The 17,031-nt window shown below is 54.8% G+C and overlaps 1 protein-coding gene across 1 annotated transcript in view; it reads right to left on the minus strand.

Annotated features, from left to right (window-relative positions):
* The window catches only part of LOC133361842 (basal cell adhesion molecule-like), a 13,694-nt gene extending 3,031 nt beyond the window's left edge, over positions 1–10,663 (minus strand). The window contains exons 1-4 of the mRNA XM_061580833.1: positions 10,520–10,663; positions 10,028–10,244; positions 9,255–9,319; positions 1,006–1,090 (exon numbers count right to left, since the gene is read on the minus strand). Of these exons, the coding sequence (XP_061436817.1) occupies positions 1,006–1,090; positions 9,255–9,319; positions 10,028–10,244; positions 10,520–10,663 (511 nt within the window). The remainder of the gene's footprint in view (positions 1–1,005; positions 1,091–9,254; positions 9,320–10,027; positions 10,245–10,519) is intronic.
* Positions 10,664–17,031: the final 6,368 nt, after the last annotated feature.

Raw genomic sequence — 17,031 nt, forward strand, 5'->3', positions numbered from 1 at the left:
CACTACACACTACACTATACACTACACTACACACTACTATACACTACACTACACACTACTTTACACTACACTATACACTACTATACACTACACTATACACTACACTACACACTACTATACACTACACTACTACACTATACACTACTATACACTACACTACTACACACTACACTATACACTACACTATACACTACACTATACACTACACTACACACTACTATACACTACACTACTACACTATACACTACTATACACTACTATACACTACACTACTACACACTACACTATACACTACACTATCGCAGACATATTCACCGACAGATACGTGTGTAGTGCCATAGGAGGGGAGGGGCTGCTGGAGGCTCTGGGATCCGAGGCAGAGAAGCCCTCGGCGCCAGGCGCTGGGATCCCAGGCACCCCAGACAGTTAAGCCCCTTGGCGCCACCAACAGGGGGGCTGTGTGTGCTCTGTGGGATATCTGGGGGCGCACACAACCCCACCCCTCGTTGGGCACGAGGCATAAAAGGGCAGCTCCCTGGCCGATCGGGGCCAGTTGTAGCTCAAGACCCGAGACCAGCCAGCTTAGGACCCTGTACCCCCTCGTCCCGCTTGTCCTTGTAAGGGCCGGGACGCTGTGAGGGCCAGTGGTGGGACTCTGGGACTCCCGGCTCTACGTCCTTGTGAGGGCGAGTTCCGAGGAAGCCAGAGTCCAGACCCGCACCTTGGCTGGGTCGGGTTAGGTAGCCTCCCCTAGGGGGATTGTAGCCGGAGGACCCCAGAGTGTAGCCAGAGCAGTGTACCTAGGCTGTGTACCTAGGATGTGTACCTAGGCTGTGTCGCTAGGCTGTGTACCTAGGCTGTGTACCTAGGCTGTAACAGAGTATCAGGAGTGTTGGAGTGTTGTATTGTAATAAAGAAGTTACCTCTACAAGTGTCTCCGGAACCCATTACACATTCACCAGCGGATATTCACCGACAGATACATTCACCAGCAGATCTACCTACCAGGTGATGGCCGCAGGGGCAGGGAATCCTTGTACCAGGTGATGAGGGGCTCTGGGTAAGCGTTGCGCACAAAACATTCACCGATCTGCAAGAGAGGGAAACAGACCAACACATGCAACAAAGATCCCCCGTGTAGCCTTAACAGACTGTAGGGGCAAGTGCTGTTAGCGAGCAACTATGAAGGCCAGAACGGCACACGAGAAGGTGGGTGGCCAGCACCACGCCCGGCCGCCTTTGTCTCCCCAGTGGCGATGTTTTTACGCACTGCACCAGGTATTTATTTGAGGCTGAGTCGACCTAGGGGAGGCACAGAACCTCTTAGCGCGTCGCGCCACGAACCTGGCGACCCAAGTTCGATTCCCACTCACGGCCAACATCAGTGACGATTATCTGAACCGGTTCTGAGCCTCCCCTAGGTCGACTCAGCCTCAAAGGAATACCTGGTGCAGTGTGCACACATCGCCACTAGGGAGACAAATGCAGCCGGGTGTGGTACACTACTACACTACTATACAATACACTACTATACAGTACACTACTGTACACTACTATACACTACTATACTATTCACCACTCTACTATACACTACTATACTACACACTACACTATACACTAATATACACTACTATACTATACACTACTATACTATACCATAATATACTATACACTACTCTACTATACACTACTATACTCTACACTACTATACTATACACTACTATACCATACACTACTATACACTACACTACTATACACTACTATACTATACACTACACCACTATACACTACTATACACTACACTACTATACACTACTATACAGTACTATACACTACACTACTATACACTACACTATACACTACACTACTATACATTACACACTACCACACTACACTACTATACACTACACTACTATACACTACACTACTATACACTACACTATACACTACACTATACACTACACTACTATACACTACACTATATACTACACTACTATACACTACACTACTATACACTACACTATATACTACACTACTATACACTACACTACTATACACTACACTACAATACACTACACTACTATACACTACACTACTATACACTACACTACTATACACTACACTACTATACACTACACTACTATACACTACACACTACACTACTATACACTACCACACTACACTATACACTACACACTACACTATACACTACACTATACACTACACTATACAATACACTACACTATACACTACACTATACACTAAACTATACACTACACTATACACTACACTAGACACTACACTATATACTACACTACTATACACTACACTATACACTACACTACTATACACTACTATACACTATACATTACACACTACCACACTACACTATACTACTGTAATGCGGGCGTAAACGGCCTCGCGGATATGATGTAACTGGGGATGGAGTTAGGTCACGTGGGGGGAGAAGAGAAAGCTCTTAAGGGCGGTAACCGGAAGAGACGAGGGGAGAGTGTGAGAATAAAGACGGGAGGAGGCCACGCAGGTGGAGAGTGGCACGATCGCCACACGACGGACTCGGCACCATTGGCCAGCGGTGTCCGGGCACGGGGGAACCAGAGAGCAGCGGTGGGGCTGCAGAGAGAGCAGCTGAGAGACTGCACCAGAGGCGGAGAGGCTGAGAGGAGAGCCAGCAGCGCAGCTGTATCGGGAGCGAGGAGAAAAGGCTACGTGAGCGACGGCAGCTGCCAAGCTGGAGACGGAGAAGGCTCTGAGCGAGGGCCGTGTGGGGCAAAGTTGTAAAGAACCCAAATAAAGGACAACGGAGACAGACAGTGAAAGAGTCCTTTATTACACTGGTGTCAGAAGTTAAAGAAAGAATATTCCTGCACCATCGTCTGCTACATCATCCGACGACGACGACCTTCCTCAGGCAGTGGACCTGCCTACGATGGAGGAGGAGATCCGAGCGGGAACGAGTACGGGTCCGGGAGGTTAAGATGTCGCCGCGTCGGTGGACCCGTCCGCGCTGGAGGACGCTGACTTACGATGGAGGCAGATGGCGGAGCAGCTGGAGACCTTGAAAACCGTACTGGTGCAACTGTGCGACCTCGTCACGCCGGCGACGGCGTCGGGGAGGCCCGGGGGTGATCGGCAGGCCGCGGTCTTGCCTGCGCTGCCAGCGCCATCTGCCACGCGGCACGAAGACGCCATCTTGGGCGTGGCAAGAGAAGAACGGCGGGAAGCCGCCATCTTGCGCCCTCCGCGGTGGGGGGCCGCCATCTTGGACACGTTGCGGTGCGACGCCATCTTGAATATGCCACACGACGAGTCACCTGCAGAAGACGGCGCAGCAAGGAGTCGCAGCCGTCACTTGACAACTGTAAAAGAATTCTCCATCGGTGGCGACTGGAGTGCTTTCGCCTGCAGATTTTTGGCGGCGGTGCGCTCCGCCAGGTGGACTGACGCAGAGGCCCTGGAAGTTCTGACAACTCTTCTCGACGACGAGTCGGTGCGATTCTTCCGTTCTATAAAGGCCGAAAAAAAGAAGACCTTGAGAGGAGTTTTTGATGAGATGGCGGATGCGTACGAGCCGCCGGATGATGCTCACCGCCGGTTCGTTCAACGCCAGCGGGCACCCGAAGAATCGCCGGTGGCATACAGGGGTGCTGTCTTGGAGTTAGCCATGGCCGCATACCCGGAGACGGAGCCTGACCTACTCGAACCCCTAATTTTGGGCAAGATGCTCGAGCTGTCCAGGGATTTGGGGATCCCTATGCCGGTGTGTGGCCATGAAAAGCTGACATCCCGGGCGGCCGCGAAGTGTCTTGATGCCCAATTTAATCTACGCCGCTGGAAGCAAGTCACGGCGTGGACGGGGGGGCCCATCCTCAAGCGAGGTGCCTTGGCAGTGGGATCCCAAGAAGGCGGTGTACGTTCCTGACGGGGGGGGGCCCGCAGGAGCTGACAGCCGCCTCTGCGTAGTGGTCGGCCCGCGGTGGACCGGGGTCGCGATCTGCGCCGCCGACGCGGGAGCGTCGGGATGGGGGGCCTGCGGTGCGGCGCAACGACATCGAGTGCTTCCGCTGCGGTCGTAAGGGCCATTACGCCAGGGACTGCTGGGCCCGTATCCCAGGACCGCCCCAGCAGGATGCCTCGACAGCGGACGTGCCGAGAAAGGACCCTCCTGGAAAGGCAAGTCGGTGCGCACCAGACACCCGGCAAGGCTTGACACCTCATTCATCACCATTGCCACGCGATCCGGGTGTTGTTAATAACGGGAGGCCATCGACTGGGCCATGTCGCTCAGTAACGCAGTGGCGTAAATTGGCACGGCGGGTTTTCGCGGCCGCTACTGGTTCGTCCACTGTCCCGGGTTCTATACAGGGGGTTGACGTGCGCATTTTAGTGGACTCCGGTGCGTCCACGACCATTATATCGGATGTCATTTTTCATCTGTTGGGCATCCCACCAGAGGCCGTGCGTCCGGTTTACGATTCCTGCGTTGCGGCAAACGGGGGTAGCATAGGCATTGTGGGCCAGGTGGACGCTAATATATCTATCGGGGGAGTGTTGCCCTCGGGAATTGTATTGATCTCGAGGTCCCTTGCGGTTCCATGTTTGTTGGGAACTGATTTTCTGGCCAAAATGCCCATTCTAATTAGAGTTAATCAAAACTGTATCGCATTACCGGGGGGTCGAAAAATTACTTTTCTGCCGTCGCCCTGGGGGCGACCTGCCCCGGTCTGCCAGGTGCAGGCGTTGTCCGAGGTATCTGTTGATATTCCACCTGGCTCGCAGATGCTTATCCCCTTGCGATATCGGAAACCTGTACCTGGTCGGGAGGGAGCAACTGGGGTTTTGTTATCGCCGTCCGCTACCATAACGGGCGGATCGGTGCTCGTCGGGGCGCAGACTATTATCCGGCCGGACCAGCAGCCATTTTTGCAGGTGCTTAATGGGAGTACGGAAAATGTGTGTGTGCCGGCTGGAACGGTTGTGGCACATGCCACTACGGCGTTTACAGCCCAGGATTATCTGGGCCGCCGGGAGATGGTTGCCAGGGTTTCGGGCCCTGCGGCCCCAGATAATCGCTGGATCGCCGAACTGTGCGGGGAAAATTCTTCCCTTTCCGGGAAACAGCGTTCCGCGCTTCGCGCGCTATTGTTGAGTTCTTCCGATGTGTTTAGCTCCGACGATCTGGACTTGGGACGCACCTCCCTGCTTTCCCATCATATTGACACAGGGGACGCTGCTCCTATTCGGTTGAACTCGCATCGGATGAGTCCGGCGGAGCGAGATCATGTGCGAGGGGCAGTGGATGACATGTTGGCTGCGGACATAATATCTCCATCTATCAGCCCATGGGGCGCGCCTGTTGTCTTGGTTAAAAAGAAAGACGGGAAATTGCGATTTTGCGTGGATTTTCGGAAATTAAATAAAGTGTCCGTGGCAGATGCGTACCCCCTGCCGCATATGGACGATTCCCTCGATGCCTTGTCGGGGGCTAAATTCTTTTCGACGCTGGATCTCTCTTCGAGATTCTGGCAGCTTCCCTCGATGAGTCCTCGCGGGAAAAGACTGCTTTCCGTACGCCGCAGGGGTTATTTTAATTTAATTGTCTTCCGATGGGGTTGAATGCTGCCCCCGCCACATTTCAGAGGTTGATGGAACTGGTATTAACGGGGTTGCAGTGGGAGACATGTCTGATATATTTAGACGATATTATCGTCTTCAGCCGCACATTTGACGAACATTTACTGAGGTTGGAGGCGGTGTTCGCCAGGATGCGCTCCGCCAATCTGAAATTTAAACCTAAGAAATGTCACCTACTGCAACGGTCCGTGCGCTATTTGGGACATATAGTTAGTGCAGACGGGGTTGTCACGGATCCGGACAAGACGGCGTGCGTCCGTGACTGGCCAACCCCGGCCACGGATGGGGGATGTGCGTCGTTTTTTGGGGTTTGCCTCATATTATCGTAGGTTTGTTCCCAACTTTGCAACGATCGCGAGGCCTCTGCACCTCCTTACGGGTAAAGGACGGAAATTTGATTGGGGACCACCGGAGGAGGCGGCGTTTCAAGGCCTGCGCGATCGGTTGGCTACGGCGCCGACGTTGGACTATCCAGATTTTGATCACCCCTTCATTCTGGATACGGACGCGAGTGACACGGGCATTGGGGCCGTGTTGTCCACAGTCCAAAGGTGGTGTGGAGCGCGTGGTGGCGTACGGTAGCTGGGTTTTGTCCCCCGCCGAAACCCGCTACTGCGTCACTCGCCGGGAACTTTTGGCTATTGTCTATTTTCTCCGCCAATTTCGACCGTATCTCTACGGCCGTTCATTTATTGTGCGCACGGATCATGCGGCTTTGCAGTATGCCCTGAAGGTGGACCAGCCATCCGGCCAGTTGGCGCGATGGTTGGACACGCTGCAGGAGTTTTCCTTCCAAATTCAACATCGGAAGGGGGTGCGTCACGCCAATGCGGACGCGTTCTCTAGGTTGCCGCAGCGATCCCCTTGCGCGTGCGCGTCGGGGACGCATAGGTGTACGCCGATCCAACAGCCCCCTCGGCCTGTTGCGTTGGCGGTCGAGGTGCCTGAGGCTCCAGAGTGGCCCGGACCGGCCGATGGCATTTTTAACCTTCCAAGGGCTGTATGGATTCGTGAACAAATGCTGGATGACTCATTGGGGACCCTGCGGAGTCGAGCTGCGAAGGAGAGTGGGGGACTGGGTTCCGGCGGTACGCCGGGAACCGCTCTCCGCGACGGACTGCTGATGTGGAGGGAAGGGTTACAGGAACGCTGGCGTCTTGTTGTACCGGCATCCTTGCGGTACGAATTGATTAGGACTCTGCATTGCGACACGCTACTACATCTGGGGGTGCAGAAGACCCTATTGACGTTGCAGCGAGATTACTTTTGGCACGGCATGACGACGGATGTCGTCGGGCACGTTCGCGCGTGTCCCGAGTGTGCCCGGCAGAAGCCGCCTAAACACCCATATGTACCACCAATACAGTCTATTCAGGTGTCTCGAGTTAATGAGCTGGTGGCGTTAGATATTTTGGGACCCTTCCCGCCATCCGCTAAGGGGAATAAATACTTGCTAGTTGGGGTGGAGTACCTCTCCCGCTGGCCGATGGCCTGGCCCTTGCCCGACCAGTCGGCGGCGTCTATTACGGACGCCTTTCTATTCGGGTACGTTATGGACAAGTGGGCGCCGGAGAGGCTCCTCACGGATCAGGGCCGAAATTTTTCTTCGAAATTGTTGGGGGAGGTGTGCGCGGCTCAGGGAACTAAAAAGATCCGGACATCCCCCTCCCACCCGCAAACGGATGGCATGGTTGAACGGCTGAATCGGACTCTGTCCGCCATGCTGTGTCACACGGTGAATGAAAAACAAGCGGATTGGGATTTGCATATCCCTGGGGTACTCTCGGCGTACCGGATGACGCCGCATGCGTCTACGGGATATTCGCCGTTTTTTCTTATGTACGGTCGCGAAAATGTGCCGCCGATGGATGTGCAGTTGGGGACAGGAGTGAGGGGACCTACTAAACCTCTTCCTGATTACATTCAGGACACCGTTCGCCGCGTCACTGAGGCGCGGGAAGGGGCCCGCATGGCAATGGCCAAAGCCTAGGCCCGGAACGAACGGTGCGCTCGACGCTCAAAGGGGAAGTGCCCCTGGAACGTGGGGGATATGGCCTGGCTGCATTGCCCGCAGGTGCGGCCAGGGACCTCCCCTAAATTACATAAACCATGGCAGGGGCCTGTTCGGCTTATCGAGGTTCCCAACCCGCAGTCTGCACGCGTTCGGTTCAGATCTCGGCGCTGGTACGTCCATACGTCTCGCTTGAAACCATATGTGGCCCCTCGAACAGATGCGTCATCTCCTGATGTTGCCTTGCCTGTTGCTGCCGACGCACCCTTGGCGGTGCCTGTTGACCCTGCAAGAGCGCCTGTCGTGCCTTTTACAGACAAACCAGCCGTGACACCGCAGGAGACAGGGGACTCTGTTCGGGGTGGGCCTACCACGGCTGCGGGGACACCGAGCCCCGCCGCCCTTCCGACCCCGCCACAGACACGATTGCGGGACACCCCAGACTCTGGTCCTTCTGGGAAACGGGACCGTGGCGTTGGCGGGCCTCCAATAGCGACAGGCAGTTTTGAACCTGTCGCTCCTAAAACCCCGTCGCGTTCTCGGTCTGCAGGGGGGCCGCCGCCCGTCCGGGACGGGCCGGCGACCCGCACGCGGTCGAAGTCCCTTACTTTTCGTTGATTGATACTGTTCTTGTTCTTGTTGTTATTGTTATATTTATTGTATGCTTCGTTGTCCTTGCATGTCTGATGGTTGGTGGTCGCCCGCATTACTTGTGGTTGCTTAGCCGAGGACGGCTGAAATTTTCTCCACGGGGGAGGGTGGTGTAATGCGGGCGTAAACGGCCTCGCGGATATGACGTAACTGGGGGAGGGGTTAGGTCACGTGGGGGGAGAAGAGAAAGCTCTTAAGGGCGGTAACCGGAAGAGACGAGGGGAGAGTGTAAGAATAAAGACAGGAGGAGGCCACGCAGGGCAGAGGGTGGAGAGTGGCACGATCGCCACAAGACGGGAGGAGGCACCGTTGGCCAGCGGTGTCCGGGCACGGGGGAACCAGAGAGCAGCGGTGGGGCTGCAGAGAGAGCAGCTGAGAGACTGCACCAGAGGCGGAGAGGCTGAGAGGAGAGCCAGCAGCGGAGCTGCATCGGGAGTGAGGAGAAGGCTACGTGAGCGACGGCAGCTGCCAAGCTGCCGAGCGGGAGACGGAGAAGGCTCTGAGCGAGGGCCGTGTGGGGCAAAGTTGTAAAGAACCCAAATAAAGGACAACGGAGACAGACACAGTGAAAGAGTCCTTTATTACACTACTATACACTACTATACACTATACACTACACTATACACTACACTATACATACTATACACTACTATACACTATACACTACACTATACACTACACTATATACGAACCCACGACCTCCTGTGCACCAGGCGAGGTAGTCAACATCTCCCAACTAAAACTAAACCACGTTAGAATCACGAATCGGTGGCGTCTACAGCACCGCAGCCGGGGGGGGGGGGGTGGGGGTGCGTGCGTCTCCGCAACGCCGTTAAGGTAACAAAGCCACCCCAAGAGACGGAGCAGCGGGAGACGGAGCGACGACAAGGCAGAGTGAGAAATGAAAGAAAGTCCCCGCAGGCCGCGGGCTGCTCACCTTGTGCTGCTGCTGGTTGAGCAGCTTGGGCCACTGGCTCGCAGCCACGGCCACCGTGGGGGCCGCTGGGAGGGACACGGGGGGAGGGGCCGCTCTGTGCGTCAAACGTCGCTGGGACGTCATCGGCCGTTTGCTTGCGAGTCCAACTTGACTCCGAAACGTCGTGTGTAGTGTAGTGTATAGTGTAGTAGTGTATAGTAGTATAGTAGTGTAGTGTATAGTGTAGTGTATAGTAGTGTATAGTAGTATAGTGTAGTATAGTGTAGTGTGGTAGTGTGTAATGTATAGTGTGTAGTCGTGTGTAGTGTATAGTAGTGGTGCTTTACACGCCGTACAACACGTTAGAATCGACAGGAGTAAAGTTTGACTCGCGTGCAAAATCGACTAGCGAGCGTAGACCCCGTAGATCACGACTCGTTCGTCAGTAGAGAATTCGTAAGCGGGTAAGCCCATGTGGTAATGTCCGTAAGTAGGGGAGTCTCTTTTGCGACATCCTTAAGTAGGGGAGTCTCTGTCGTAATGTCCGTAAGTAGGGGAGTTTCTGTAGCAATGTCCGTAAGTAGGGGAGTCTCTTTAGCGACGCCCGTAAGTAGGGGAGTCTCTGTCATAATGTCCGTAAGTTGGGTCTCTGTAGCGACGTCCGTAAGTAGGGGAGTCTCTTTAGCGACGTCCGTAAGTAGGGGAGTCCACGTCGCAACGTCCGTAAGTAGGGGAGTCTCTGCTGTAACGTCCATAAGTAGGGGAGTAGAAAGTGGCCCCGTGCACTCGCTTACAAAAGACCCGCACGCTTGCGGTGGCTTCGGCCACGCCGGCGCGCCCCGCCAGCGCCTGGCAGACGAAGTGGCGCTCGTCAGCGGTCTCCGTCGCGCTCAGCGCCAGCGCGGAGTCGCTGCGCCGAGCGTCGATGCGGCTCTCGTAGCCGGTGCCCACGTCCGCCACGAAGAGTCGCGCGTCGCGGTACGAGATCCTCGTTCGCGAAGATCGTGAAATCTGTGCCGGGGGGGGGGGGGGTTGGAGTCTATGGGCAGTGCTGAGTCTATGTAGCAGTGTTGAGTCTATGGGCAGTGTTGAGTCTATGGTGCAGTGTTGAGTCTATGTAGCAGTGCTGAGTCTATGGTGCAGTGTTGAGTCTATGTAGCAGTGTTGAGTCTATGGTGCAGTGCTGAGTCTATGGGTGACAGTGTGAGTCTCTGGGCAGGGCATACGACGTACGTGGCCGAGCGGTGTGCGTGTGGGTGGGGTGGGGTGGGGGTGGCGCTACTCACGATGAACCACTGGGTGACCACCTCATCGCCCACGGAGCTGGTGACCGTGCAGGGGATCACCAGCGGGCTTCCCAGCTCCACCTCCACCAGCGGGGTCACCGCCACGGAGATCGCCGCTTCGACGCCTGCGGCGATGACGGTCATCGCACGCAAGTCACGCTGCAGACTGTGTATAGTGGTGTAGTGTATAGTGTAGTGTATAGTGTAGTGTATAGTAGTGTAGTGTATAGTAGTGTAGTGTATAGTAGTGTAGTGTATAGTAGTGTAGTGTATGTAGTGTATAGTGTAGTTTATAGTACTGTAGTGTAGTGTATAATGTATTGTGCAGCAGTATATATTAGTGCAGAGTATATTACTGTAGTGTATCGTAGTGTATAGTAGTGTAGTGTATAGTGTAGTGTACAGTGTAGTATATAGTGTAGTGTATAGTGTAGTGTATAGTGCAGTGTATAGTGTAGTGTATAGTAGTGTATAGTGTAGTGTATAGTAGTGTAGTGTATAGTGTAGTGTATTAGTGAAGTGTATAGTGTAGTGTAAAGTAGTGTATAGTGTAGTGTATAGTGTAGTGTGTAGTGTAGTGTAAAGTAGTGTATAGTGTAGTGTATAGTGTAGTGTATCAGTCATCATCACCCTGTACAAGAACAAAGGGGAGAAATCAGACTGTTCCAATTATCGTGGCATAACACTTCTGTCCGTCGCCAGCAAAATCCTCGCAAGAGTACTGCTGAATAGACTGGTACCCGCAATAGCTGAAGATCACCTCCCAGAGACCCAGTGTGGCTTTAGAGCCAACCGGGGAACCACAGACATGGTGTTTGTCCTGAGGCAGATTCAGGAAAAGTGCCGGGAGCAAAACAAAGCACTGTACGTCACCTTTGTGGACCTGACAAAAGCATTTGACACCGTGAGCAGGCAGGGACTTTGGAAAATCCTGGACAAGCTAGGCTGCCCACCGAAGTTCCTCACCATGATCGTCCAGCTTCATGAAGACCAGCTTGGACAAGTCAGACATAGCAACAATCTCTCGCAGCCCTTCACTATTGCAAACGGCGTGAAACAGGGCTGTGTTCTTGCTCCCACGCTGTTCACCATTTTGTTCAGCATGATGCTCCAGCAGGTCACAGAGGACCTCGACGACGCTGATGGCGTATACATCCGTTTTCGTCTCGACGGGAGCGTGTTCAACCTGAGGCGTTTGCAGGCCCACACAAAGACCATGGAGCAACTGATCAGGGAGCTGCTTTTTGCTGACGATGCCGCCCTCCTTGCTCATACAGAGGCAGCTATGCAGCGAATTACGTCCTGTTTCGCGAAAACAGCTCAGATCTTCGGCCTTGAAGTCAGCCTGAGGAAGACTGAAGTTCTTCATCAGTCCGCACCCCATGAGGAGCACCATCCACCAAGCATCTTCATTGAACAAACAGAACTGAAAGCTGTCCACCAGTTCAGCTACTTGGGGTGCGTCATCTCGTCTGACGCCAAGATCGACAACGAAGTCGACAACAGGCTGGCCAAGGCAAACAGTGCATTTGGCAGACTATACAAACGTGTCTGGAACAACAGAAACCTTAAAAGAGCCACAAAGGTCAACGTCTACAAAGCTGTTGTGCTGACAACTCTCCTGTATGGCGCTGAGTCCTGGGTCACGTACCGTCGTCACCTGAGTCTCCTCGAGCGTTTCCATCAGCGCTGCCTCCGCACAATCTTCAATATTCACTGGAGTGACTTCGTCGCCAACACTGAAGTCCTCAAGTCAGCGAAGGTCATCAGCATCGAGGCCATGGTCCTCAAGACACAGCTTCGTTGGGCAGGGCACATCGCCAGGATGGAGAACCACCGCTTGCCTAAGATTGTGCTGTATGGGGAACTGTCCTCTGGCCATCGCGACATAGGGGCACCACGAAAGCGATACAAAGACTCCCTGAAGAAGTCCCTCACTGCTTGCTGCATCGATCACCGTCAGTGGGCAACACAAGCAGCTGATCGCAACTCCTGGCGGCACACAGTCCACCAGGCCACCTCCTTCTTCGAAGATACCCACAGGGCCCGTATGGAGGACAAAAGGAGAAGGAGGAAGAACCATGATCCCTCAGCACCCATCCCAGATGAGACCTATACTTGCAGCTGTTGTGGCAGGACCTGCTTGTCCCGCATAGGCCTCTTCAGCCACCAGCGTGCCTGCAGAAGACGTGGATGTCCTTCCTAGATCTTCGTTCGCGAAGCCAAGCCATGATGATGATGAGTGTAAAGTAGTGTATAGTGTAGTGTATAGTGTAGTGTAGTAGTGAAGTGTATAGTAGTGGTGTAGTGTATAGTGTAGTGTATAGTAGTGTAGTGTATAGTGTAATGTATAGTAGTGCAGTGTATAGTAGTGGCAGTGTATAGTAGTGTAGTGTATAGTGTATAATAGTGTAGTGTAGTAGTGTAGTGTATAGTGTAGTGTAAAGTAGTGTAGTGTATAGTAGTGTAGTGTATAGTAGTGTATAGTAGTGTAGTGTATAGTGTAGTGTATAGTGTAGTGTATTAGTGAAGTGTAAGTAGTGTATAGTGTAGTATATAGTGTAGTGTAAAGTAGTGTATAGTGTAGTGTAGTAGTGAAGTGTATAGTAGTGTGTAGTGTATAGTGTAGTGTATAGTGTATAGTGTAGTGTATAGTGTAATGTATAGTAGTGCAGTGTATAGTAGTGTATAGTGTAGTGTATAGTGTATTATAGTGTAGTGTATAGTGTAGTGTATAGTGTAGTGTAGTGTGAGTGGGCACGAATCTTCCGCGTCTACAGACGACGATTGACACGGTGAAGCCGAACCACGATCGGATGAGGGGGGGGGGGGGGGGATGCTGCTGGATGCTGCCGATGTTCACGGCGGCGGTGATCATCACCTTGGAAGGAGACGGAGACGAGCAACAGCAACGCGACACATCGCAGCGACATGTGGCCGGCAAGTTCTCGCTGCAGCTGCTGCCGCTGCTGCAGCTGCTGCTGCTTGCTGCTGCTGCTGCCGCTGCTGTAGCTGCTGCTGCTGCTGGTACTGCTGCCGCTGCTGCAGCTGCTGTTGCTGCTACTGCTGCTGCTTGTGGAGCCGTGAATCCACCGTGCCCTTCTCCTCCCGTCGTCGATCCTGTGTCGTGTGAAACACAACGCGGCAGTCCGCACCGTCACAACACATTCCTGCTGCTGCGGAGGGAGCTGGTAGTGACGCTGGGTTGCTCGCTCAATGGCCTGCAGGGTCAACGGTCAGGGCAATGTGGTGTATTCCGCAAATATGCCCGACTGTGAGGGCGGGCACAAGCCGGCGTGAGTAGGTGAAACGTTGAGTTTTATAAGGGCACCACGGGGTGACCAGCCCCTCCCCACCCAGCCCCTCCCCTCCCTTCCCCCACCCAGCCCCTCCCTGCACCTGTGGGCTGATGTAACCTATCAGTATTTTTAGTATTAAACACAACGCATTCCACACTATTACACTAGTGGTATTAAACACAGTGCATTCCACACTATTACACTAGTGGTATTAAACACAGTGTATTTCACACTATTAGACTATTTATATTAGTAAACACGACGCAAATGACCCCTATGGAGGCAGCCTGGCCTAGCAACTAACACTAGTTGTCCCAGACATTTAAAAGTGTTTTTGATCACCACCACCAGCACCACCACCAGCCAGCAGCACCACCACCACCACCAGCACCAGCACCACCACAGCACCACCACCACCAGCACCACCACCAGCAGCACCACCACCAGCACCAGCACCACCACCAGCACCACCACCACCAGCACCACCACCAGCACCACCAGCACCACCACCACCAGCAGCACCACCACCAGCACCACCACCAGCAGCACCACCACCACCAGCACCAGCACCACCACCACACCACCACCAGCACCACCACCACACACCACACCACCACCACCAGCAGCACACCACCACCAGCACACACCACACCACCACCAGCACCACCACACCAGCCCACCAGCACACCACACACACCACACCACACCAGCACCCCACCACCATCACACACCAGCACCACCACCAGCAGCACCACCACCAGCACCACCACCACCACAGCACCACCAGCACACCAGCACCACACCACCACCACCAGCACCACCAGCACCACCAGCAGCACCACCACCAGCACCACCACCACCAGCAGCACCACCAGCACCACCACCACCAGCACCACCACCAGCAGCACCACCAGCACCACCACAGCACCACCACCAGCACCACCACCACACACCACCACCAGCAGCACCACCACCAGCACCACCACCACAGCAGCACCACCAGCACCACCATCACCACCACCACACCACCACCAGCAGCACCACCACCAGCACCACCACCACCAGCACCACCAGCACCACCAGCACCAGCACCACCACCACCAGCACCACCAGCCACCAGCAGCACCACCACCAGCACCACCACCACCAGCACCACCACCCAGCAGCACCACCACCAGCACCACCATCACCAGCAGCACCACCAGCACCACCACCACCAGCACCACCAGCACCACCAGCACCACCACCAGCACCACCATCACCACCCCACACACACACAGCACCACACCAGCACCACCACCACCACCCACCACCACAGCACCACCACCACACCACCACCCAGCACCACCACCAGCACACCACCACCAGCAGCACCACCACCAGCACCACCACCAGCACCACCACCAGCAGCCAGGCACAGCTGTAGAGAACACCACAGCAGCCTACCTGGCTGGCGACGATCTTACACAGATCAATAACAAGTGTTGAAGATCGATAAATCGAAAGATCGATAAGTTTGAGAGAGAAACCACGCCTACCCACGTTTCGTCTATCTTGTTCGATTCCCACGCGATTAGACTGAGAATCGATTCCCATGTTATCCCAATGGGAATCGACTCCAGACATCCATTACTCGACTAGAATCGATTCCCATGTTATCCCAATGGGAATCGACGCGAGTGTAGTTAATCGAACCTTAAATCGATTCTGCCTGTACCTCGTGACTTTGTGTGTAGTCGATGGCGTCGTCCAGGAGACTCTCCCGCGCCCTTGGCTCCTCCTCTCCTCTCCCTCCTGCAGCCCCTCCACCTCGTCACGTGCTCACACGGTGAGGAGGTCACTGTGTGTGGGGAGCGGTGGTGCACTGGTTAGCACACTGTGTGTGTAGGGGGGAGCGGTGGCGCAGTGGTTAGCACACTGTGTGTGTTTAGGGGGGAGCGGTGGCGCAGTGGTTAGCACACTGTGTATGTGTGTGGGAGTGGTGGTGCAGTGGTTAGCACACTGTGTGTGTGGTGGGAGCGGTGGTGCACTGGTTAGCGCACACTGTGTGTGTGTGGGGAGCGGTGGTGCAGTTTAGCGCACTGTGTGTGTGGGGGGGGGCGGTGGTGCAGTGGTTAGCGCACTGTGTGTGTGTGTGTGGGGAGTGGTGGTGCAGTGGTTAGCGCACTGTGTGTGTGTGAGTTGGGAGTGGTGGTGCAGTGGTTAGCGCACTGTGTGTGTGTGTGGGGGTGGTGGTGCAGTGGTTAGCGCACTGTGTGTGTGGTGGGAGTGGTGGTGCAGTGGTTAGCGCACTGTGTGTGTGTGAGTGGTGGGGAGTGTGTGCAGTGGTTAGCACACTGTGTGTGAGAGTGGTGGTGCAGTGGTTAGCACACTGTGTGTGTGGGGAGCGGTGGTGCAGTGGTTAGCGCACTGTGTGTGTGAGCGGTGGTGCAGTGGTTAGCGCACTGTGTGTGTGGGGAGCGGTGGTGCACTGGTTAGCACACTGTGTGTGGTGGTGCAGTGGTTAGCACACTGTGTGTGTGTGGGGAGCGGTGGTGCAGTGGTTAGCGCACTGTGTGTGGGGGGGGAGCGGTGGTGCAGTGGTTAGCACACTGTGTGTGTGGGGAGCGGTGGTGCACTGGTTAGCACTGTGTGTGTGTGGGGAGCGGTGGTGCAGTGGTTAGCGCACTGTGTGTGGGGGGGGGGTGGTGCAGTGGTTAGCGCACTGTGTGTGTGTGGGAGTGGTGATGCAGTGGTTAGCGCACTGTGTGTGTGTGGAGTGGTGGTGCAGTGGTTAGCGCACTGTGTGTGTGAGTGGTGGTGCAGTGGTTAGCGCACTGTGTGTGTGGGGTGGTGCAGTGGTTAGCGCACTGTGTGGGGGGGGGGAGCGGTGCAGTGGTTAGCGCACTGTGTGTGTGGGAGCGGTGGTGCAGTGGTTAGCGCACTGTGTGTGTGTGTGGGGAGCGGTGGTGCAGTGGTTAGCGCACTGTGTGTGTGGGGGGGGGGAGCGGTGGTTAGCGCACTGTGTGTGTGAGTGGTGGTGCAGTGGTTAGCGCACTGTGTGTGTGAGTGGTGGTGCAGTGGTTAGCGCACTGTGTGTGTGAGTGGTGGTGCAGTGGTTAGCGCACTGTGTGTGTGAGTGGTGTGCAGCACGCCGAGAGAGTTTGTGGGCAAGCGTCAGGATGAGCTCTGCGCCTGCAGGCTGTGTGCACACTGCCACGCTGGACCGACGCT

Source organism: Lethenteron reissneri, unplaced genomic scaffold, assembly GCF_015708825.2.
Source record: "Lethenteron reissneri isolate LAM-NWPU_2019-01 unplaced genomic scaffold, ASM1570882v1 scaffold_1253, whole genome shotgun sequence".
NCBI classification, from domain to species: Eukaryota; Metazoa; Chordata; class Hyperoartia; order Petromyzontiformes; family Petromyzontidae; genus Lethenteron; species Lethenteron reissneri.